The sequence below is a fragment of the Stegostoma tigrinum genome, chromosome 34 (genome assembly GCF_030684315.1).
Source record: "Stegostoma tigrinum isolate sSteTig4 chromosome 34, sSteTig4.hap1, whole genome shotgun sequence".
Lineage (NCBI taxonomy): Eukaryota > Metazoa > Chordata > Chondrichthyes > Orectolobiformes > Stegostomatidae > Stegostoma > Stegostoma tigrinum.
In genome coordinates this window covers 7,401,768-7,426,287 of record NC_081387.1, presented here as the reverse complement: position 1 = coordinate 7,426,287, position 24,520 = coordinate 7,401,768, and the positions used below count along the sequence as shown (strand labels likewise).

General features: G+C 40.9%; 2 protein-coding genes across 5 annotated transcripts; one reads left to right on the top strand and one right to left on the bottom strand.

Annotated features, from left to right (window-relative positions):
- Positions 1–5,007: 5,007 nt before the first annotated feature.
- Positions 5,008–8,595, bottom strand: LOC125446428 (zinc finger protein 239-like). Of its 2 annotated transcripts, none has more exons than XM_048519997.2 (2): positions 8,507–8,595; positions 5,008–6,156 (listed from the first exon to the last, which is right to left on the bottom strand). In XM_048519997.2, the coding sequence occupies exon 2, from the start codon at positions 5,797–5,799 to the stop codon at positions 5,125–5,127; it is 675 nt and encodes a 224-aa protein (XP_048375954.1). In that variant the 5' UTR covers positions 5,800–6,156; positions 8,507–8,595; the 3' UTR covers positions 5,008–5,124. The 2 variants fall into 2 exon arrangements, with proteins under 2 accessions (XP_048375954.1, XP_048375955.1); XM_048519998.1 differs by lacking the exon at positions 8,507–8,595 and adding an exon at positions 6,407–6,448.
- Positions 8,324–21,822, top strand: LOC125446427 (zinc finger protein ZFP2-like). 3 transcript variants are annotated; one of them, XM_048519994.1, is made up of 2 exons: positions 8,324–8,713; positions 19,922–21,822. In XM_048519994.1, the coding sequence occupies exon 2, from the start codon at positions 20,017–20,019 to the stop codon at positions 20,968–20,970; it is 954 nt and encodes a 317-aa protein (XP_048375951.1). In that variant the 5' UTR covers positions 8,324–8,713; positions 19,922–20,016; the 3' UTR covers positions 20,971–21,822. The 3 variants fall into 3 exon arrangements, with proteins under 3 accessions (XP_048375951.1, XP_048375952.1, XP_048375953.1); XM_048519995.1 differs by lacking the exon at positions 8,324–8,713 and adding an exon at positions 8,721–8,828; XM_048519996.1 differs by lacking the exon at positions 8,324–8,713 and adding an exon at positions 8,878–9,074.
- The last annotated feature ends 2,698 nt before the right edge of the window (positions 21,823–24,520 follow it).

Sequence of the window (24,520 nt, the reverse complement as noted above, 5' to 3'; positions counted from 1 at the left end):
GAATGATCATTTTAGGAGAAGACCCTTTATTGTCACGTGTATAACAGCACAGAGGTACAGTGAAAAGTTTTGTTTTACAATGGTTGTCTCTAATGACGCAACATTAGGTACAAGTGCCTAGTTACAAAAGTTACAAAAAGAAATAAAAGGAAAAGTAGTAGCATTACTTACAATGCCTAAAAATGAAATAGAAATAAGATAGTTATAATGTAGGATTGACACAACAGTCCGGTAAAGAGTTTCAAATAGCAGCGGCTTAGCACGTGGCCTGACCTGCCCCGCAAAGCCCAAGTCCAACAACTTTCCCGCTCCTCTCCAGCCTCTAAACAGCTCCTCACTGGCACTTAGCTACAACAAGGTACATTTCGCTGCACTGGGGCCCGCTTCCCCTCCCGTGCCCTACTCTGTGCCTACCTTGCGACTATCAAAATATATAACGTTCTTAGGGGACTTTACGAGGTTGATGCTGACAATATGACTCCTTGTGTGATAAATTAGAACCAGCAGATGTAGGTTTATTTTAACAAAAGAAAAATATTTTCATTTAAGCCAGAGATGTGGATATTGTTGTTTCTCTGTGAAAGGATGGTGAGCTTTTTTTAGTATTCTTTAGCACGCTTAGTTGGAGACAGAATCATGTTTTTTTCTCTTTTGTGTGTTTTTTTTTATTTCAAAAAGGAGTAGCTGGATTTTTCACTAACAAGGGGTTGAAATTTATGGCAGCTAGGTGGAGTGTGCCGTTAAAGCAATAATCAGATGTGCCATGGATTTCAGTGAATGGTGAAGCAAGCTTGAGTGGATGAATACACTACACCTGCCCCTGTTTCGAATTCTGCGTTCACAGCTTGAGCCACTTGCTTTAGACAACTGACTTCAGTTTTGAAGCTATTGACATTGCACTGAATACTCTACGAAATGTGGTCCTGAGGCCAGAACATAAAATAAACTCATGCGCCAATCTTTTCTTTTTACCATGTTACTCTGAAAGCTTGGTTTTTTTTTGTTGTCTGTCCATCAATAGTCCTAAACGGTTTTCCAGCGGCTATAAGTTTTGAGTCAGAATCGAACATCTTTTCAAAAGCTTTGTCAGATATCCTTCAGCTTCTCAAACAGGCAAAGTACTACACACGCTGAAAATCTAAATAAAGTGGAAATGCGCATTAGTTCCTGCGGTATTTTTGAAAAGAGAAACTGATTTAACGTGTGTCACTTGTCAGACCGTTCTCAAAACTGTAATAAGTTATTGAGTTACCTTCCAGAGGACAATCAAAATGAACTGAAAGGGTTATTACAATCACATGGAGAGATATGGGGATAAAAACTGGAAAGTACAAACATGCTTATGGATGATGTATATACATGAAATTATGTTACAATTAAGTAACATCCTTGTAGACTTAACCCTCTAAAATTGGCATAGGTTCAAAAAGAGATTGACAGCATACTCAAAATGATATAATCGAAGTAAGATGCAGTGAATGGAGGTCACTAATAGTGTTGGTGCCAAAAGCACATGGTTCCCAACGTTATGGATTGATTTCCACAAAATCAATGCACTTACAAAATCTTATTCTTATCCCATTTCAAATATGGAAGACTGTATTGAGCAGATGGGACAAGCAACTTATACGTTAAATCTCGATTTACTCAGATGTACCTTTAGCTGAGACTGTAAAGGAAATTTCATCTTTCATGACACCAGTTTGAAGTTGTGCCACTTGGTACGAAAACTGTGCCAGCTACATTTCAAAGACAAACCAATAAATTCATTTCGAGATTACTCAGTTGTTTAGTCCACATGGATGGTCTAGTAATTTTCAGTCACATATGGAATGTATATTTGCAGCATCTATTGGAATTATTTACATGACTAGAGAAGGCGGGCTAGGTGATAAACCTGTCTGACAGTGAGTTCACAAAAGCCCAAGTGACATTTATTGGCCATACTATTGAATGTAGACAGATAGCCCCACCGGATGCAAAAACAAAAGTTATTGGCTAGCTTCCCAACGCATTGACAAACAGGGAAGTAATACAATTCCTTGGGCTGAGTGGTTTCTATCAACAGTTAGTATCAAATTTTAGTCACATGGTGTGCAGAAATGTTTAGTGAATACAGGAATGACAGAAGGCATTTGACAGCTTGAAAACTGTGTTAACATTGTTCCAGTGTTAACCACACCTAATTATGCAAAGCCACTCAAACTGGCTGTCAATGTGAATGATGTGGCTATTGTTGTTGTGCTCTTGCAATAATACAATGAGAAAGAAGGCTCACTGATGCCAAAATGTTAGCTCTGATTTCTTTGCGCAGATGCTGCCTGATCTGCAGAGCTTTTCCAGCTAATTCTATCGTTGAATCAATTTCACTAAATTTGATTTTGCCAACTGGTCCAATAATATTATATTGGACCAGTTGTCGGTTAGTAGTTAAATCGAAGTTTATTCTGTTAAGTGTTCCAATGGTTAAAGTTATACCAAATCTTCTTTCTGTCGTTTGTATTTAACTGTAGGGTAAGAATAAAGTGTTTTTTTTTTGCTTTAAGTGGAAGTAGTATAAACAATAAAATTCATTTGGAACACAGTACATTACACTTGCCTTTAAATAAGATAAAAGCTGGTGTCTAGGCTATCTCCTTGATATATTTGAGGGGTTTTGGTCTGGTTTTTAACACATCGAGCACATAATACCTCTCCTGCCCTTTCACAAGTAAAAGGGAAGAAACCTTGTACGGCATTTCTGCTGTATTCCTGTTTTTTGAGTCATAGAACTATAGCACTTTACAGCATGGAAACAGTCTCTTCAGTCCAATTCCTCCACGCCGACCAGATATTGTACCTTCTTATCGTTCAGTTTTCCAGATTTTGACACGTCTCTCTGAACTCGTCTTATCAATTTACTCATCCAGATGCCTTTTAAATGTTGTAATTGTAATAGCTTCCACCATTCCCTCTGGCAGTTCTTTCCATACATGCACCACTGTCAGTTTGAATAGAAAAATGCCCCTTAGGTCCTTTTCAAATCTTCTCTTTCTCACCTATTTCTTCTAGAGTTTGACCCCCCCACGCTGGGACAAAGGACCTTGGCTACTCACCTATCAATGTTCATGACCAGTATAAAGTCACTGCTCAGCCTCCAACAAAATAGCTACAGCCTATGCAGCCTCTTCCTATTGCTCAAACCCTCCAACCATGGCAACATTCTTGTAAATCTATTCTGAACCCCTTCAAATTTCAGAACTTCCTTCTTACAGCCGAGAGACCAGAATTACACGAAGTATTACAAATGGAGCCTCATCATTGTTCTGTGCAGGTGCAGCATGACCTTCAAGATTTGTAAATCATAGAATAGAATCCCTACAGTATTGAAACAGGCTCTTGGCCCAACAAGTCCATACCAATCATCAATGCATCCCCCTAGACCCATTCCACATAACACACCTAATCTATGTATCCCTGAACGCTACAGGCAATTTAGCATGACCAATCCACCTAGACTACACATCTTTGGACTGTGGGAGGAAACCAGAGCAGCTAGAGGAAACCCATGCAGACACGGGGAGAATGTGTAAACTCGGCACAGACAGTCACCCGAGGGTGAAATTGGACCTGAGGCCCTCGCACTGTGAGGCAGCAGTGCTAACAACTGAGCCACTGTGCCGCCTGAATCTGATCCAGATCAACTGCTTGGGAAGCAGCTATGCTCACCACCGTACCACCATCGCCCTGCTGTTTTCCTCAATATATTGGCCAATAAATGCATGCACATCAAATACGTTCTTCACTATCCTACCTACATGCGACTCCACTTCTTTCTGCACTTCAAGTTCTCCTTGTTTAGCAACACTGCCATGACCTTAAAATTAGGTGTATCAGGCCTGCCCTGATTTGTCTTTCCAAACAGCAGCACCTCAAATTTATCTAACTTATATTCCACCTGCTTCTGCTCAGAGTAGCCTCTGTTTTCTACATTCAAGCCAGTTCTGTATCCAAATGCCTAGTTGTCTCTGTTTCCATGAAGGGCAGGAAAAATCGTGGCTTTAAGAGCTGTTCCTGTATTGAGGTATTTTCAATGTTGGAGCTGACTCCCTCAAATTCTTGGAGTAGTAATTAATCTCTTATAAACCGTTGCATTGTTTTGGAACTTGGGGTGGGGGTGGGGGGTGTGGAGGCATTATCGCAGATGTCCATCCTTTCCACACAGTTTTCTTTTGCACAAGCACAGGAAACATAACACCTGTCATTTTATCTCTTCTCTCACCACCATCCAAGACCATAACCCATTTCTTCCACATTAAAAAAGAAAAGCATTTAGTTGAATGTGTTTCAAGTTAGTTTAGGAAATTCACTGTCTCAATATGGGCACTTCTGCGTTGGGAACATAAAATGCAGAGATTCAATGAACTCCCTGCCAACCTGCCAAACATTTTATTTAGCAGATAAACAGGTCCAAAAAATTGCAATGGCATGCAATTTTTAGGCTCCAATTTGCTCTCACACTGACAATTCTGTCCTCAGTCTCAGCATTGTTCCAATATTTATGTAAACGTGAAAAACAGTACCTCGTACTTTGATTAGGCATACTTCAGATTTCTGGAGTTAAAATTGAGTCAAACGATTATAAGTTAATTCTGAGCATCAATTTTTATTTCCTTTTAATTATTTGATTTAGTTTGTGCATTTTTCTTTTGCGTTCAATTAACAGCATACTTGCACTTGGCATATGTTTCTTTTCTTGTCTGTTGGACCTAGAAGACTAACTTTTTTTGCCCCCTTCAAGCTCTCCTGTCATTTAGACCCTTCACAGAGCAACATCCATCCACCCAATTCTTGCTCAAAACCGACTATAGTTCTATATTTTTCTCAATTCTCATGAAGGTTTGCACACTTAAAAAATAACTTTTTCATTTACAAATGTTGCTTAGCTTATTGATCATTTCTAGAATTTCATGTTCTTCTTCTTAATTAGGTTTAACTGATCTTGCAAAAATAAAGGACATAGCATGCTTCAATTTCATTTGATTTATTTGACAGATTTTCAGTAAATTGAACAACAAACCTGTTATAGTAAATTCCAGCAGTAGAAACAAATAACATAATGAAGAACACAATTAAAATACAGTGTCACATGTGAAGTTGCTGATGTCTCAGTAGATGTTGTGACTGAGCAAATCCCTTTCCACACATTGAGCAAGTGAATGGCTTCTCCCCAGTGTGAACTCGCTGGTGGATCAGTAGGTTGGACGAACGAGTGAATCCCTTCTCACACACAGTGCAGATAAATGGCCTCTCTCCAGTGTGAACTAGCTGGTGCTTCAGTAGAGTTGATGAGTGACTGAATCCCTTCCCACAAATAGAGCAGCTGAATGGTCTCTCTCCTGTGTGAACTCGCTGATGTCTCATGAGGGAGCATGACTGAGTAAATCTCTTTCCACATACTGAGCAAATGAATGGTCTCTCCCCAGAATGAGTGCGTTGGTGTGTCAGCACTTCACTTGTGCTTTTAAAGCTCTTCTCACATTCACAACATTTAAAAGGTCTTTTATCAGTGTGAACTCTCTGGTGCGCCAGCAGGGTGGATAACTGAGTGAATCCCTTCTCACACATGGAGCAGGTGAACGGCCTTTCCCCACTGTGAACTCGCACATGTACATGAAGCTTGGATAACTCTGTGAATCCCTTCCCACACAGGGAGCAAGTGAATGGCCTCTCCCCAGTATGACTGCGCCGATGAGTTTCTAACTTGGAGGGATAATTGAATCCCTTTCCACAGTCTCCACATTTCCATGGTTTCTCCATAATGTATGTGTCCTTATGATTCCCCAGGCTGAGTAATCAGTCAAAGCCTATCCACACAGAACATACACGAAGTTTCTCCCCACTACGAATAGTGCAATATTTTCCTGATATCAAGGTGATTAAGTTTCTTTTCCCAGTCAGTTTGCTTGAATACTCTGACTCTGGCATTTATGTCTCAGTACTTTTCAAGTCACATAGATATTTAAAATATTTTCACAAAAACTCACAGGCAAATATTCACTTCACAATCTCAATTTCCAATGATATTCAGGCCCTGATAGACCGAACGGTTCTGCCAGATCCTGGTGTGATGCATCCTTTAAGTATGCCTTCAGCAGACTGCAACATTTTAATATCCTGTAAAAGTAGTTTACAAACTAACACTGTAAGTATAAGTTAGACATCCGATCAGACAATTCTACATTTTGCAAAACACTGTTTCCTCTCCTGAGCTCAAAACTGTAAATTCCATTTCCACTTAAACTTTCCTCCGAACTGAAGTGAAATTCAAACCCACCATGTCATTGTAAATACTTTTTCCCCTCTCCTTACAGTGTGAATTTGAGTTAGCATAAGTTCTTCAGTTCCCATATTCATATATACTCACCTGCATCAACACCTGCAGTGAGTGTTAGAAGGCTGTTCTCAGCTGGGAGCTGTGAAAAGATAACTTTAGAACACAAGAAAATCCAATCACTAAACTAAACGAATCTAAACCAACTGAAGAAAATAAAGAATGAATCAGGGATTTTTTTTTCAAACTCACTCATCTATCTGACTGAATCAGTTTCTGCTTCTCAAGCACATGCTTCTCCCTGGGTCTTATGCCTTCGGACTATCTTGCTGAAGTTGTAGAAGAAAATTAACCAACAATCGCCAATGTTCTATCAACAGATGAGATTCGATGAAAGAAAAACAAGACCCCAGCAACTCAGTTGGAAATGCAACGGGGTAAGCACCATTGAAGACAATGATTTGAAATCGATGATTTCATGAGCTGACTGAGTGGCAGAACAGATTCGCTGGGCTGAATAAACACAGCAGGCCAAGTAGCATCTCAGGAGCACAAAAGCTGACGTTTCGGGCCTAGGCCCTTCATCAGAGAGGGGGATGGGGTGAGGGTTCTGGAATAAATAGGGAGAGAGGGGGAGGCGGACCGAAGGTGGAGAGAAAAGAAGATAGGTGGAGAGAGTATAGGTAGGGAGGTAGGGAGGGGATAGGTCAGTCCAGGGAAGACGGACAGGTCAAGGAGGTGGGATGAGGTTAGTAGGTAGGAGATGGGGCTGCGGCTTGGGGTGGGAGGAAGGGATGGGTGAGAGGAAGAACAGGTTAGGGAGGCAGAGACAGGTTGGACTGGTTTTGGGATGCAGTGGGTGGAGGGGAAGAGCTGGGCTGGTTGTGTGGTGCAGTGGGGGGAGGGGACGAACTGGGCTGGTTTAGGGATGGGGTGGGGGACGGGGAGATTTCGAAGCTGGTGAAGTCCACATTGATACCATTAGGCTGCGGAGGCTTGGGGACCGCTTTGCAGAACACCTCCGCTCGGTTCGCAACAAACAACTTCACCTCCCAGTTGCGAACCATTTCTTTAGATGACATGTCCATCATGGGCCTCCTGCACTGCCACAATGATGCCACCCGAAGGTTGCAGGAACAGCAACTCATATTCCGCTTGGGAACCCTGCAGCCTAATGGTATCAATGTGGACTTCACCAGCTTCAAAATCTCCCCTTCCCCCACCGCATCCCCAAACCAGCCCAGTTCGTCCCCTCCTCCCACTGCACCACACAACCAGCCCTGCTCTTCCCCTCCACCCACTGCATCCCAAAACCAGTCCAAGCTGTTTCTGCCTCCCTAACCTGTTCTTCCTCTCACCCATCCCTTCCTCCCACACCAAGCCGCACCCCCATCTCCTACCTACTCACCTCATCCCACCTCCTTGACCTGTCCATCTTCCCTGGACTGACCTGTCCCCTCCCTACTTCCCAACCTATACTCTCTCCACCTATCTTCTTTTCTCTCCATCTTCGGTCCGCCTCCCCGTCTCTCCCTATTTATTCCAGAACCCTCACCCCATCCCCCTCTCTGGTGAAGGGTCTAGGCCCGAAACGTCAGCTTTTGTGCTCCTGAGATGCTGCTTGGCCTGCTGAGTTCATCCAGCCTCACATTTTATTATCTTGGATTCTCCAGCATCTGCAGTTCCCATTATCGCTGGGCTGAATGACCTGTTTCATTTTTTCGTCCTACGGCATGCGAAACTCACCATTAACATTTCGCTGATCTTTAAAACGTTTTTGTAATACTAATTTGGAGTTAGACTGAAAAAGTTACTACTTCAAATCACTCGAATTTTCTAATGTAGGAAAAGCATTATTTTCGCCCGAGAAAGTGCAAATGGCGGTGTGTAATACCCAGAAGGCGATGCGTGAGTAAATACGACCTTGTGGACCAGAAACGCAGTAACGCGCAGGCGCATATTTGACCCCGCCCCTGAAATGGAGACATCGGCGTGGAGCATGCGCGGAGAGACGCCTGGAAGCTGAGCGGATGCGAGCGCGGTGTGGGTGAGACTGAGTTTAGCTCTGCGATCTCGGACCGGAGCCGCCGGGCCCGTGAGTGTGCAGCGTACGAACGAAGAAGGATCCACCACGGGTGGGGAGCGCGGCGAAGCAGCCGGCGCCACGGCTCGCCCCGCCCCCTCCATACCCACCGTGGGTAGCTGTCTGCTCCGGTTTCCACCGAGTCCCAATCGCGCGACAAAGAGGACGCCCAGTGTGCCCCGCGTCCGGCCCATGTCGAACATGCGCAGTCAGCGGGCAGGGGAACGAACGCCTTTCGGATAGAGCGATTTCAAAGGCGCGGAGCATGGTGGGAACAATGGAACCCCTGCTGTTGCCTCACCCCCACCTTCCAGGCGGTGAGTGTTTTGGAGCAGGCCTCACGACCGTAAGACCTAGGAATGGAAGTGTGCCATGAGGGACCGGTGTAGACCATTCAGCTCCTCAAGCCTTGTTCCGCCATTTAGTGAGATCGTAAGTGATCTGTGGTCTCACTCAATTTGGCCCAGAGTCTTTTGGACTTTTGCTTCACAAAAAGAAAATCGCTCTCGGATTTAAACCTAACAAGTGAACCAGCACCGATTGCCATGTTTGGAATGGAGTTTCAAAACTCTGTCATCTTTTGTGCATGAAGTGCTTCCTAACATTTCTCCTGAATGGTCTGGCCCTAATTTTTACATTGTGCTCCTTTATTCTAAAATCCCCAAGTTTGGAAATAAGGTAGCCATTTTTCTTTTCTTTTCCGGTTATAATTTGAAGACTGAAATTATCCTTTTAAATTATAGGGAAAGCAGGCCTAATATTTATAATTGCTCTTCATAACTTAACCTGTGCAGGAGATAAATCATTCTTGTAAATTGTACTCATTTCAAAGCCAATTTGCCTCCCTAAGGTCTGGTCTCCAGATCTGCTCTCAGTACTCTATATAGCGTTTTGTACAGCTGCAGCAAAACTTCCATGTTGTTAAACTCCATTTCTCTTGATATCAAGGCCAGCATTCCATTAGGCTCTTGATTATTTTTGCAGCTGTCTATGGCACTTAAAATCTGTGCATTTCAGCCCACTGAGTGCATTTTACCATTCATGTCTTTTTTTTTTCATTTTTCTTCTCACACTTTAAAAATATACCTTCTAGCCTCGAAGCTGCCCTGGCTAGGCAAAAGACACCAATCATTAAATTTATCTGTACCCTTCATGATTTTATAAACCTCTAAAAGATCACGCCTCAACCTCCTAGGGTTGAGTGAAAAAATCACAGTCTACCCAGCCTCTCCTTATAACTCAAACCCTCCATTCCTAACAACATCATGCTAAAACCCTTCTGAATCCTTTGCAGCTTAAGTCCTTCTTACAACGGGGTAACCAGAACTAGACATTATAATGCAGAAAAGACGTCACCAACATCCTGTATAGCCTCAAAATTTCATCCAAAACCAAAGGTTTCAGCAAAGAAGGCAAGCATGCTAAATCCCTTTTTTAAGGACCCAATCCATATGTGGCACAAACTCTGAAGAATTACGTGCACGAACCCCTAGGCCTCTCTGTTCTACAACACTACCCAAGGCCCTCCTTAAATTATGTAAGTCCAGCCTTTGTTTGTTTTACCAAAATGTAATACCTCACAATTATGCAAAGTAAACTCCATTTGCCAGTCTTCAGCTCATTTATCCAATTGATCAAGAGCTCTTTGTAGCCTTAAATAACTACCTTCACTGCCCATTATTTTACTAATTTTGGTCTCATCCATGACCTTACTAACCATGCCTTCTATATTCTCATCTAAATGATTTATATAAATGACAAACAAAAGTGGATCCAGTGCCGAAGAACACCACTGGCCACAGGACTCCTGTCCAAAAACAACCCTTCTCCATGAGTCTGTGTCTTCTGCTTTTAGGCCAATTTTGTTTACAATTGGCAAGCTCATTTTGAATCCTGTATGATCTAATTTTACTAATTAGTCTACAAAGTGGAACATTGTTTATATGGACTTCAGTGAAGCCTTTGACAATGTTTACTTCTGTGCCCTCAACAAACATCTTGGTTACTTCCTCAAAAATCTCAATCAAGTTTGAAAGACGCCATTTCCCTCGCACAAAAACATGCTCACCATCCCTAATGCTTCCTTGCCCCTCTGTGCATGTAAATCCTATCTTTCAGAATCGCCTTCAACAATTTACCCACCATTGAAGTCAGACTCCCAGGTCCACAGTTCCCAGGTTTCTCCTTGCATTGTTTCTTAAAGGCACAATGTCAGACACTCTCCAGTCATCCGGCCCCTCCCCATTAGTTATATATGATATGAATATTTTTGCAAGGAGCCCTGCAATTTTTTCCTGAACATCTAGTTTACACTAGATTAGATTCCAGAGATTTATCCATCTTTATATTTTCTAAGAAGTCCAGCAACTCTTCCTCTGTGATGTGAACTGTTTTCAAAACATCAAAATTTATTTAAAAGCCAAAAGAACTGCGGATGCTGTGAATCAGGAACAAAAACAAAGTTGCTAGAAAAGCTCAGCAGGTCTGGCAGCAGCTGTGAAGGAGAAAAGAGTTAATGTTTCGAGTCTGGTGACCCTTCCTCAGAACTGATGGTGGCTGGGAAAATGTCAGTTTATATGCAAAAAGTAGGGACGTGCATGGGGTAGAGCGGTAAACAATAGGATAAATCCCAAAGAGAAAGAAAGACCATTGGACAGACAAAAGAGTTGCTTACGATCAGGCTGGGAGGGTGAATAGTTGTTAATGGGGGCGGTGAGTAACTAACAGTATTGGGTGTGTAATGGCAGGCTGTGTGGTAACAAGACCCGGTATGTGGGGTGGGGGGCTGGGACATGGGAGACTTTAGGCCCGAACATTATTGAACTCTGTTTTGAGTCTGGGGGGCTGTAGGGTACCTGAGTGGAAAATGAGGTGTCATTCCTCCAGTTTGCATTGGGCTTTGCTGGAACACTGCAGCAAGTCAGAGACAGAGATGTTGGCTAGGGAGCAGGCTGGTGCGTAGACTTGACAACTGCTGCGCAGAACACCTACATTCTGCCCGCAAAAAAGACCCTGGACTATCTGTTGCCTGTCACTTCAATGCACCACCCTGGATCTAAACTCTACCATGTAACAGCGCCCAACCCCACACGCCAGGCCTTGTCACCACATAGCCTGCCAATGCACACCCACAGTTGTTATTCACTAACAGTCCCCATTAACAGCTACTCACCTTCCCCCAGCCTGATCATGAGCAACTCCTTTGTCTTTGCCTCCCTTTGGGCTCTATCCTGTAGTTTACCCCCTACCCCACCCACCTCCCTATTTTCTGCATATAAAGTGATGTTTTCCCAGATACTATCAGTTCTGAGAAAGGGTCACCGGACCCGAAACATTAATTCTGTTTTCTCCGTCACAGATCTGCCAGACCTGCTAAGCTTTTCCAGCAATTTTGTTTTGATCAAAATTTATTTTCTTGAGTTTTGTAGCCTCCGTTTCTTTTTCCCCAGTAAAACCTGATGTGAGTGTTCATTTCATATCTCTCCCATCTCCGAGGTATGTCACAGTACGACCTCATTGATCTTTCAGGGCCACCTCTATCTCGTTGCTCTCTTTTTTCCTAATGTACTAATTTACTAGTGGAATCTCTTTGGATTATCCTTAATCTTATTTGCCAAGGCTATCTCATAGCCACTGTTTGCCCCTAAACTCTTTATACTGTTCAAAGTTTTCATTTGAATCCAGTTATCTGTATATAAAATATTTTTGATTCTATTTTATTCTTGACTCGAACATCAATATCTTTATTCATCCATTGTTCTCTAATCCTATGAACCTTACCTTTCATTTTAAGAGGAATCTAACGATGCTGAGCTCTTGTTATCACACTTCTGAAAGCCTCCCACTTATCAGATGTCTCTTTACCTGCTAAGAGTCTATATACTCCAATCAATTTTTGAATGTTCTTGTCTCACACCATTTTCCTTACTTCAGTTTAATTCTTATGGAAGGTTTATCCTTTTCTATAACTATTTTAAAACAACTAGAATTATGATCACTAGATCTAAAGTGTTCTTCTACTATCAGCAGGAAACAAATGTCAGATATAGACAGCAGGGATCGAGTGACTCCTAAGACGAGTATAAGGTCAGTAGAAGTGTACTTAAGAAGGAAATTAGGAGTGCAAAAAAGGGTCATGAGATAGCTTTGATCAGTAGGGATAAGGAGAATCCAAACTGATTCTAAAAATACAGTAAGCAGAAAAGACTAACCAGGGAGGGAGTAGGGCCCCTTAAAGAAAAGCAAGGCTTCCTATGTGTGGAACTATAGGAGATGAAGGAGGTACTAAACAAGTGTTTTTCATCAGTGTTTACTCTGAAGAAGGATATGGAAGCTAAAGAGCTTTAGGACATTACAATATCTTGAAAAGTATCCCTGTTACTGAAGAGGAGGTGCTGGAAGTGTTAAAAAGCATAAGGTGGACAAATCCCAAGACCTGATCACATGTACTGCAGAACTTTGTGGGAAGCCAGGGAAGTGATTGCTGGGCACCTTGTTGAAATATTTGTATTATTGATAGCCACAGGTGAGATGCCACAGGGTGGTTGGCTAACTTGTAGCTGCTATTTAAGAAAGGTGGTAAGGAAAGGCCAGGGAAAGGTAGACCAGTGAGCCTGACATCAGTGGTGGGCAAGTTGTTGGAGGAGCTTCTCAGGATAGGATTCACTTGTACTTGGAAAGGCAAGGACTGATTGGAGATAGACAACATACCTTTGTGCATGGGAAATCGTATCTCACTAATTTGATTAAGTTTTTTGAAAACGTAACAAGGAGTGTTGGACATATTCTGTATGGATTTCAGTAAGGTGTTCATCAAGCATGATAGACTGCTTAACAAGGTTAGATCACAAAATACAGGGAGCACTAACCATTTGGATACAGCACTGGCTTGAAGGTAAGAGACAGAGGGTGATGGTGGAGGGTTGCTTTTTTTCGACTGGAGCTATGTGATCAGCAGTGTACTACCATGATTGGTGCTGCGTCCACTGCATTTTGTCACTTTATATAAATGATTTGGATGTGAACATAGGAAGCATGGTTAGTAAGTTTGCAGATAACACCAAAATTGGTGGGTGTAGAAGAAGGTTACCTCCAAGAGTACAATGTGATGTAGATAAGCCAGGCCAATGGGCTGAGGAGTGGCAGGTGAGATTAATTTAGATCAATGTGAGGTGTTGTATTTTGGAAAAGCAAATTAGGGCAGGAGTTAGACACTTATGGTAAGATCCTGGGGAGTGTTGTTCATATCAAAAAGACCTGGGTATATAGTTTGATAGTTCCTTGAAGGTGGAGCCGCAGGCAGATAGACTCATTTGGTATGCTTGCCTTTATTGGCCAGTACATTGAGCTTAGGAGTTGGGAGGTCGTGTTGCAGTTGTACGTGACATTGGTTAGGCCACTTTTGGAATACTGAATTCGATTTTAGTCTCCTTGCTTTAAGAAGGACGTTGTGAAACAGGAAAGGGCTCAGAAAAGATTTGCAAGAATCTTACCTTTCAGGACAGACTGAATAAACTTGGGCTATTTTCCCTGGAACATTGGAGGCTGAAGAGTGAGCCAAGGCCTTTTCCCCAGGGTAGTTTTCCCCGAAACTAGAGGGCATGGGTTTAAGGTGACGGGGAAAGATTTAAAAGGGACCTAAGGGGCAACTTTTTTCACACAATGGTGCGTGTGCAGAATGAGCTTCCATGGAAATGATGGAGGCTGGTGCAATTACAGTACGTAAAAGGCATCTGGATGTGAATATGAATAGAACATAGAACAGTACAGCACAGTACAGGCCCTTCGGCCCATGATGTTGTGCCGAATTTTTCCTCTATATCTAAGGTCTATCTAATCTCCACCGCTACCTTATACTATCATTAAGTAGGAAGTGTTTAGACTGGTATGGGTCAAATGGGCCTAGATTTATTTAGGGTATCTGGTCAGCCTGGACGGATTGGATTGAAGGGTTTGTTTCTTTGCTGTGTACAGCTCTACACAGAAACATGACTATCACCTCAGTCACTTCCCGTGTCATATTATCTAAGAGAAGGTCGAGTTCTCTTCCTTCTCTGATTAAAATGTTTATGTATTGGTAAAGAAAAAATTCTTGAACACATTTAATAATTTCTTCAACATCTAAGCCTTTAACATTGTGGTTGTCCCAGTCAATGTTTAAAAAATTAAAATCTCCTACTATTACAACCTTATTATTCATACATTTATATCAGATCTGTCTACATATTTGTTCCTCAATTTTGCTCTGAATATTGTGAGGTGCATAGCACAATCCCATCAAGGTGATTTTTTTTATTATTGCTAATTTCAATATGTTTGGTCAAATTTTCAGAAATATCTTTTGTATATATGGCAGTAGTGTTTTTCTTAATGGAAAATGCCCCTGCCCCTCTCTTGCCTCTCTCTCTGTCCTTTCTATAGCATCTGAAACCCAGAGCTACCAATCCTGTCCATCCCTCAGCCAAGTTTCTGTAATAGCTGTAATAATAATGATGTGCCAATCCCACGTTCCCAAACATGCTCTAAGTTCATCAGCCTTACATGTAAAACCCTTTGTATTGAAATATATGTAGTTGAATTCTTCAGTTATTTTGTTTTCTGACTTACTGTTGCATGTCATTTCTAATTAACTGGTTCTTTTCAAATTGAAAATCATCGTCATCTATTTTTGCATTTATTCTGCTACTTAGGAAAGTAAACCAGAGACTATTAATTTTGAGGTTCTTCTTTTTAATGTTCTATCTAGCCTCTTATATACACTCTGTGAAGCCTTGATCTTTTCCCTAACTATGTTATTCCTACCAATGTGTACAATAATTTCCAGTTTCTCACACTCCCCTTTAACAATATGCTTCAAACATTTTGAGGCATCCTTAATTCTTGTACTAGGAAAGCAAGATACTATTCTACATTCACGCTCACTGCCTCAGATGCTCCTATCTGTGTTATTGACAGGAGAGTCTCCTATAATTATGAATTATAGTCTCCTATAATTATTCTTTTAAATTTTGCCCAACACCGCCAAACATCAGATTCAGTCTTCGTGCCCAAGATATGACTGTCTCTTCTACTTTCCTCTGAGAGACTATCCTCTTCCATTGTACCCAAAACAGAATATCTGTTTGAGAGAGGAATAGACACAGGAGACTTCTGAACTACTTCTTACCTTTCCTGACAGTTTCCCGTCTATTTGACTGATCCTGCTATGTAATCATTTCTCTTAATCTACAAGCCATCTAACTCAAAGTCTCTTGTATGCCCTCAACATCCTTATGCATAAAAGTAAGCAGCTTATAATAGCACGTTATATGTAAAATAAACTACCTTTCCTTACTCAAGGAATGAATATTAAGCATGCCAAAAGTAAGAAATTTTAAAATAAACAAATATACTAATCATAAATAAAATCAATTAGTTAGTTGAATAATGGAATTTGAAAAAACAACTCTTCAACTGGTCCAGCTGACTGCTTTCAACCTTCTGATCAAACAAGAACTCACTCTAGACTGCTGTTCACAGGCAGGCCTCTACAAAAGCTCCATAAATATAACTCTGTTTAAAAAGAATCCTAATTCTGTCCATATAATTTTAGAGAATAAAAATAACGTTGACCACGTGTTGGCCTCTTCAAAAGATCTGTTAACAGAACTCTGCTTCCAAGACAAGTGTGTGCTTTTTTTTTTCTTTTTGCATTTTGGACCTTAAAAGAACCAAAAATGAATCGTCATAAAAATCTCATACTATAGAAATGTGATAACTAAGACATCTACCAGTAAGATATGTGTAGGCCTTTCCGAAATTTCCATTAAACAACACCATTAGGAAAAAAAATCTTTTTTTTGCATTTTTGACAATTAAAGAAGCACAGATGAATCGAAATGCATCAACTGAGGAGTGTTGACCATTAGGTTTAAACCATCAGAAATTTCTCTAAGGACAGTGTAGCACAATGTCCCTTAGGACAATGGAGGTCTAACCTGTAAAGCCTCCTAAGTGTGTTTCAGTAAAGCCTTCCTTCATTGTTCTAAATGCCAATGAATTTGCATGGATTGGTGTTTTGATCCTAGCTTTTCAGAGTGTGTACCATTAACGTAGGAAAAAAACTTTGTGTCATATCTCAGGTTTGTAGATTACACAAAGTTGGGTAGGAGTGTATGCTTTGAGGAGGATACAGACCAGCTTCAGTATAATTTGGACATGTTATCTTAGTGGGCAAATACATTGCATACTGTTGATAAATATGAAGTTATCCACATTTGTTGGATAAAACAGGCAGGCAGATGGCTGTGTGAATGATGATAAATTGAGGAACAAGACCTTCTGCAATGAGACTCGAATGTTATTATGCATCATTCATTGAATGTAACCATGCAGGTTCAGGAAGTGGTGAAGAATGCAAATGATATCTTAGCTTTAGGATTTAGCAAGAGAGTTCAAGTACAGGAACCGAGATGTCATGCTGCAACTGTACTGAACATTGGTAAGACCACACTTAGATTATGGTCTGCACTTTTGTTGGTCTAGGATGTTCTGGTATTTGAGGGAGTGCAAAGAAGTTTGCCAGACTGATCCTGCTATGTAATCATTTCTCTTAATCTACAAGCCATCTAACTCTAAGTCTCTTGTATGCCCTCAACATGGCAGGAATGAGATATGGAGAGAAACCAGACTGAGTAGTACTATATTCATTCAAGTTTAGGTGAATGATGGAGGACTTTCACAGAAATACCTAAAATTCTACTAGGTCTAGATAGGGTAGATGCGGGATAGATGTTCTTGATGACCGGGAGTCCAGATTCAGATATCACAGTTTTAGGGATACAGGGTAAACCATTTAGAATTGAGATAAGGAGAAATTTGTTCTCCGAGACAGTGGCGAGCATATGGAATTCTAAGCCACAGAAAATTGTTGAGGCCAAGGCGTTGAAAACTTTCAAAAGAAATATTAATATCGTCCATAGAACTAAAGGGATCAAAGGTTATGGAGGAGAAAGTGAAAGTAGACTTCTGAGTTGGATGATCAGACACAATGATTTTGAATAATGGCCTATTCCCGCTCTATTTTCCATGTTTCTATGTACAAGTCTAATGCACTCAACATCTCATAAGAAAATTCCTCCCTATTTCGGATTAATTTAGTGAACTTTCTTGGGCTGCCTGCAGTACCAATGTATATTTCCTTTGATGAGGGGACCAAGACTCTTCACGGTATTCTACCTCTGGTCTGACTAGTGCCCTATAAAATTTAGAAAGGTCTCCAACCTGAAATGTTAATTTTGTTTTATTTTCTTCCCACAGACATTATCTGATCTGTTGACCAACTTTTGCATTCATTCTCCTAACTTGCATTTCCAAAATCTATGGTATTTCACAATGGCAGGCCTTGTTCTTGTTGTGTCTTGACATACTCATTATGAAAATGTCTGTTTCTGTTAGAATTTGATGCAGTAGATCGTCTTGTCTTGCTGTGTAGATTTGCATGAGTTGTAGCTGTGGTGAACATGGAGGTGGATCTTGTGGGTTTAGCCCTAAATGATTTCAGCCCAGCAAAACCCAGTATTATCTGACGTAAAGCTGGCACTGGAAGGACACTGTACAGGAAACTTAATGACAAAACAGAACAATCCTTAAAGGAAGACAAGTAAAATTGTTATATTAAGAACAAATATTCTGTAGAACCTTTTATCTATTTTACCACTGCAAATCTTTATGACGGATTTTAGGGCTTTGATTATTGCTAGGACGGGAGCAGTGCGGTGTCTCAGTGGTTAGCACTGCTGTCTAACAGTGTGAAGGACCTGGGTTCGATCCCACTGTCGGGCATCTGTCTGTGTGAAGTTTGCACATTTTCCCCGGAAATAGCTATAAATTTGGATTTGTGAAGGATAATTAATTCAAGAAAGTTACAGTTACAAGGGAAATAGTTCTGACTAAGCAGTTTGAACTGCATGTTGACAGGTCCCCAAGCCCTGATGGATTGCACCTTGGGACTTAAAAGGTGCAGCCTGTTGACATTTTTCTTAGATATTTTTAATCAACCTGTTCAGAAATGTTATACACACCTCTGAAGCAGATAGGACTTGACCCAGGCTACTTAACTCAGTGGTAGGGAAACAACCCAATGTGGATGTTTTAATTTTACAAAATTCAGTAAATTCAAAAGATTCCTTTCGATTGAAAACTTACAAATGTATTTCATTTCATTCAAAAAGGGAATGAGACAGGAAACTAAAGGTAAGTTAGTTTAGCATCTGTCAAAGGTAAAGTGTTCAAAGCTGTTGTTAAAAAAGTTATATGTTCAAGATAATCATGCAGAGCCAACATGGATTTGTCAAAGGAAATCATGTTTTGCTAATTTATTGGATTTCTTTGAAAGTAGTAACTTGAGCTGTAAATAGAGGGGAACAATTGTATGGGCTGCAGTTTGATTTCCAGTAACAGTGATAAGGTGCTGCATTAAAGGTTATTGAGCAAAGGGAAAGTTCTTGGTCTAAGGGATAACATACTGGCTTGGATGGAAGATTAGTTTCCTAACGGTAAGCACAGAGTAAGAATAAGTGGTGTTTCTTTTAGGCTGGCAGGATGTCATGAGTGTTCCACAGGGGCTGGTGCTGGCATCTCAGCTGTTTGCAGTTTATGTAAGTGATCTGGATGAAGGGATCAAAAGCATGGTAACAAAATTTGCTGATTAATACAGATGGAAAAAGGACATGAACCTACAAAGGGCCATACCTATGCTAAATGAATGGGATTAAACCTGGAAATTGTAGTGCAATGTGGTAAAGTGTCAAATTGTTCATTTTGGTGGGAAAAAAATAGAAGCATAGTCTTTAAATGGTGAGAGGTTGCAGAGCGCCAAGACACAGATGTCCAGGTGCATAAACCTTATGTCGGTATGCAGCAAGTAATCCAGAAAGCAAATGGAATGTCATGGTTTATTACGAGGGCAATTACATGGAAGAGTACACAGGTTATTGCTTCAGTTTTACAGGACATTTAGATGCAGGCTCAATAAATACTGTGTGCAATACTGACAACTATATTTACAAGGAGGATGTTAATACAATGGAAGCAATTCAGTGAATGTTCATTAGACTCCTACCTGGGAAGCAGTGAATTACCTTATAAATAAAGACTGGTTAGGCTAGGTTCGTATGCTGTGAAAGCCTGTTTCCTCTTGTGGGCGAATCCAGAACTAGGAGTCACAGTTTCAAAAGAAATCAGTGACCATTTGAATGAGATGAGGAACCCTTTTCTTTCCCTCCAAGGTCAGAATTCCCTTTCTCTGAATCCAGTAAGTACAGAGTATTGAAATATTTTAAGGCAAATCTAGATAAATTCTTGTTTACCAAGGTGATGAAAGATTATCAGGGATATGTAGGAATATTAAAATCAGATCAGCCGTGATGTTATTGTATGGTGGAGTAGGCTTGAAGGGCCAAGTGGCCTAGTCTTATTCCTTGATCATACCTTTTTGATGATTCTCTCTTTTGACACTATTTTTTTCCTGTTTAAAATTGATATAGGGTGTTAGAAGAAGAGGACATTTAGGCAGAAACCTCAAGGCCTTGCTGACACATCACACTGTTGATCAGGACTTGAACATCTTCAGCATTCAATCATGGAAGCAAAAAGCACCAGTCGTAATGGGGAGAAACCATACATGTGTTCTATATGTGGTCGATGCTTCTGCCGATCATCTGGCCTATCAAGACACAAGCACAGCCACACCAGTGAGAAACCCTGTAAGTGTGGGGACTGTGGAAAGGGATTCAGCTACCCATTTGAGCTGGAAATTCATCAGCGCATGCATACTGGGGAGAAACTGTTCACCTGTACCATGTGTGGTAAGGGGTGTACTCACTTCTCTGCCCTCCGGAAGCACTGGCGAGTTCACACTGACCAAAGACCTTTTAAATGTCCAGACTGTGGAAAGTGCTATAAAAGTTCCTGGGAACTTACGTGCCATCAACGTGTTCACACTGATGAACGACCATTCAGGTGCACTCACTGTGGAACTGGGTTCAGGCGATCATCTGACCTCACTGTACACCAACGTAGTCACACTGGGGAGAGGCCATTCACTTGCCCTGTGTGTGGGAAAGGATTTACTCAGTCTTCCCAGCTCAGTACACACCAACTTGTTCACACTGATAAGAGACCTTTTAAGTGTCCTAACTGTGAGAAGAGCTTTAAAAGCAAAAAACATCTAGTGACTCACCAGCGAGTTCACACTGGCGAGAGACCATTCACCTGCTCTGTGTGTGGGAAGGGTTTTGGCCGTTCATCCTACCTGCTGAAGCACCAACTGGTTCACACTGGGGAGAGGCCGTTTACGTGCTCTGAGTGTGGAAAAGGGTTTGCATGTTCATCCTACCTGCTGAAACATCAACGGGTTCACAATGGAGAGAAGCCTTTTTCCTGCTCTGTGTGTGGGAAGAGATTCACTTGTTCATCTAACCTACTGAAACATCAACGGGTTCACACTGGCGAGAGGCCATTCACCTGCTCCACATGTGGGAAAGGATTCACTGTGTCATCCAATCTGTTGAAACACCAGCGTGTTCACAAGTGAATGCAGACTTTAATTTGTGCTGATTTTGCTGCTGTAAATGAAGTCAAAATTTGAACATTGTGACATTTAGGATTTGTTTCTGATAATGTTAGCAATCCCAATACTGGAGTGGAGTTTTAAGATTATTTTAAAATGTGAATTAGGTCAACATTGTTTTGAACACATTGCTGCAAGATTTTGACTTTCCCACCAGTGTTTAGCATTAATTGGCTGGAACTAGAAATGAATAATGTGGGAGAAGGGTCACGTGGATCGAACAGGAATTGAGTCTAGACACATTCCTTCAGGGTCAAGGGTCCTGTGGACTTCACTTGGTAAATGTTGAAAGGATATTTTCCGTTGTGTGATAGTCAAGTACTAGGTGAAAATAAGTGAATCACATTTGGTCTTCCTTGATTGTACTGCTCGGATAGCAAAGTACACATGCTGCTTAATCATGAGGCGTATTAAGATTGTGGCATGAGCCCTCTCTGCCATTGTTCAGAGCCCCTAATGACACATAAGTGGTCTCTATAGTTGTGGTTAGAATTTGCAAGAGCGACAAAGAATCATGTGCCATCAGATCATGGTTTCATGTCAAATTGTGACCTATTCCTCACTGAAACTGAAAGAAAACTGACCTGTTGGTAATTGTGCAAAGTTATAATGTGTTGGTTAAGAGATGAGTCTACTATTTTAATATCTATTGAAAATAATTTGTTTGGAGTTTGCATTAAAATAACAGATGTACAATTTCACAGGAGCCTGTTAGCTACTGGTATAATTGTGTAACAGATATTTAACTTCCAGGTACAGAAAAATCTACAGCATGTTTCTCAGTAGGATTGTTATATTGATGTGGGCTCTTCTCGAATAACCTAATTAAATATAAATCTCAATCTGACTTCGAAAAGTAGCATTGTGTCTTTAATTATCAAAAACATCATACACATGCTATTAATTGAGAATTCAGCAATGTTTACACATTTTATTTGTTGATTGGATGCACACTTCACCAGCTAGGCTAGCTGTTATTGACCACCTCTGGCTACCCTCATGCGGTTAGATTCAGCAGTCTTCTTTCATGCTGTATTCTTTCTTTCCAGTTTTTGACCCTGGAACAGTAAACAACAGTGCAGTTCCAAATCGTTGTGTGATTTTAGGGGAAATTACAGGTGGTTCTCTTCCACAACTGCTGCATTTTTCTTTCTATGTACGAGTTTGGAAGTTGCTGTTGAAAGATGTCTGGTTGGTTACTGCATTGCATTTTGTCTGTAATATCCTGTTGCCACCATGTGTCTTTGGCGAAAGGAGTGAGTGATTATTGTGAAATATGATTTGCTAATCAGTGGGTTCTTTGTATGGGATGGTCTCAAACTTCTTGAGTTACGTTGAAGCCGCAAGTATCCAGAAAAGTGTAGATTTATATGGCTTGTTGAGTTCAGCTTAGTTTCTGGACAGTGGTAAACACACTAACCCCACAAACAGGATACTGATAGAAGTGAAATTCAGCAATGGAATAAATGGAACAGCATTGAAATTCAGGAAGTGATGTTTAGATCCTCTTTTTGTAGTAGATGTTACTTGCCTGGCATGCATTTTACTTAACACTAGTTAGCCAAGGCTTTATCTTGTTCAGAAGTTGTAAATAGGGATTATTTCAATTATTTCAGTATCTCAGGAGTCACAAATGGTGCTCAACCTTGTGCAAACATCAGTGGACAAACGAAACTGACAGCATGATAGAAGGAAGGTCATTGTTGAACAGGTGATAATGGTTAAGTGGAGGAACACCTTCAGAGTTGTTCTGTTGCACCTATAATTCACCTATATCAATCATCTCCCTTTGTGCTAAACATGACTTTAACCCGTGGAAAGCTCCCCCGTCCAAAACGGTTTCCCATTGACTTCACTTTTGCTGGTTTCCTTGATACCACCCGAGATTAAATGCTGCTCTGATATCAAGGAATTCATCCACAATTCACCTTTTGGAGGAGAGATTTTTTTGTCCATATTTGGATAAAGTCTGCAATGAGATGAGGACCTAAGTTGAGCTGGCAGGAGTCTATCTGAGCACAAGTTAGCAAGTTATTTATGGGTAAGTTCCACCTGACAGCATTATTGAAGGTACTTTCCATTCCTTTGCTCTCGAGGAAGAATGGATTAGAAAATACCACGGGAGGTGGTAATATAGGTCTGGTTTTACAGATGTTGTTCTTTGGGGCATGATTTCAAGCTATATCAGGAATGGAAATTTATCTTGAACATTCGAAGTAAAGTTGCAGAGAGATAGGCAAGGATTTGGGAGACATAAAGGCCCTCTATGACTTTAACAAGGAAGATGGTATTTATTCTGAGCACATTTTTTTGGGCCTTACCTTGTCAACCCAGCAATCGTTTATGTCAAAGACATCGAGGGGGGGAAAAAATATAAATCTGCTATTCAAACAAAATCCAGTTCTTTATACCTATCTCATTATTCCCAAGAAAACTTCAGGAGCATTCATATTGTTGCACTTTAGCTCTAAGTGTCCATATTCTGGTTATACACGTCAAAATAAGCACAATTTGTTTCAAGGCTAGGATGTATATTGGTGTAAACAGGAAATTTACCACCAGACAGAGTGATGGTAGTAAAACAAGTCAACGGTGCAAATTTTGAATGTTGGTGTTAGACTTTTTTTTTAAAAATGTAATGAAAAGGAAGTAGGGATGTAAAGGAGGCTTAGTGATTGTGGAGAGAGAAGAATCGAAGAGAAGATGAGGGCTTGAGATCTGTAATGCCAGCTGTGAAGGTGGTGGGTTTTGCAAAGAAAAAATTCTCATTAAAAAAAATCAATTTCATCATGCATGCAAGATTAGTTCCTAAGTGTTGTTTCACAGGTATCGTATTGAGCCAGTTTTTGAAAATAATGTGTGTTGTGATAGTTCCGGAAAGAATGACCACACTTTTGCAGACCAAATCGAGAACTCACTTTAAAGTTGCATATGATGGCGAGACGACCACACAAGTGGTTGTATTGAATCGGTAAACTAGGATGTGACGCCAGTGATGTAGGCGGTAATTTCGGGGGAAGAAGTTATTTTATATATTCATTCATAGGAATGAGGGCAGTGCTGGGTAAGACAGCATCTATTGCCCATCTTAATTGCCCAGTGGACAGTATTCAACACGTAGGTTGCTGCAGGTCTAGACTCCACGTAGATCAGATCAGGATGGTAGCTGCCTCCCCTAAAGGGCATTAATGGAAGGATATTTCGAAGGAATTCTGCATATCCTCAGTTCGAAAAAGAGCACAACGAATTGAAACGGTAATGATGTGTTTCGCTGGCACTCGTTCTCCAGCATTTTCTGGTTAGTTTCATTCACAACGACTTCAATGTTTTGTTTTGATTTTTTTTTGCAGTTTTACTTCATACCACAAAGACGTGGAAGACGGAATCTGAAAAACAATTAAGATGATGATTCAGGCTTTCGGGTCTTGCAAAAATTAGCATCAACCCGTGTTTGTGTAGAATGGAGAAAATGAATTAACCCGAAACGTGAATTCGATCTCTCTGTCCAGAAATG

Coding starts and splice junctions, on each gene's coding strand:
- LOC125446428 (XM_048519997.2), bottom strand. CDS start 5,799: ATGGAGAAACCATGGAAATGTGGAGACTGTGGAAAGGGATTCAATTAT.
- LOC125446427 (XM_048519994.1), top strand. CDS start 20,017: ATGGAAGCAAAAAGCACCAGTCGTAATGGGGAGAAACCATACATGTGT.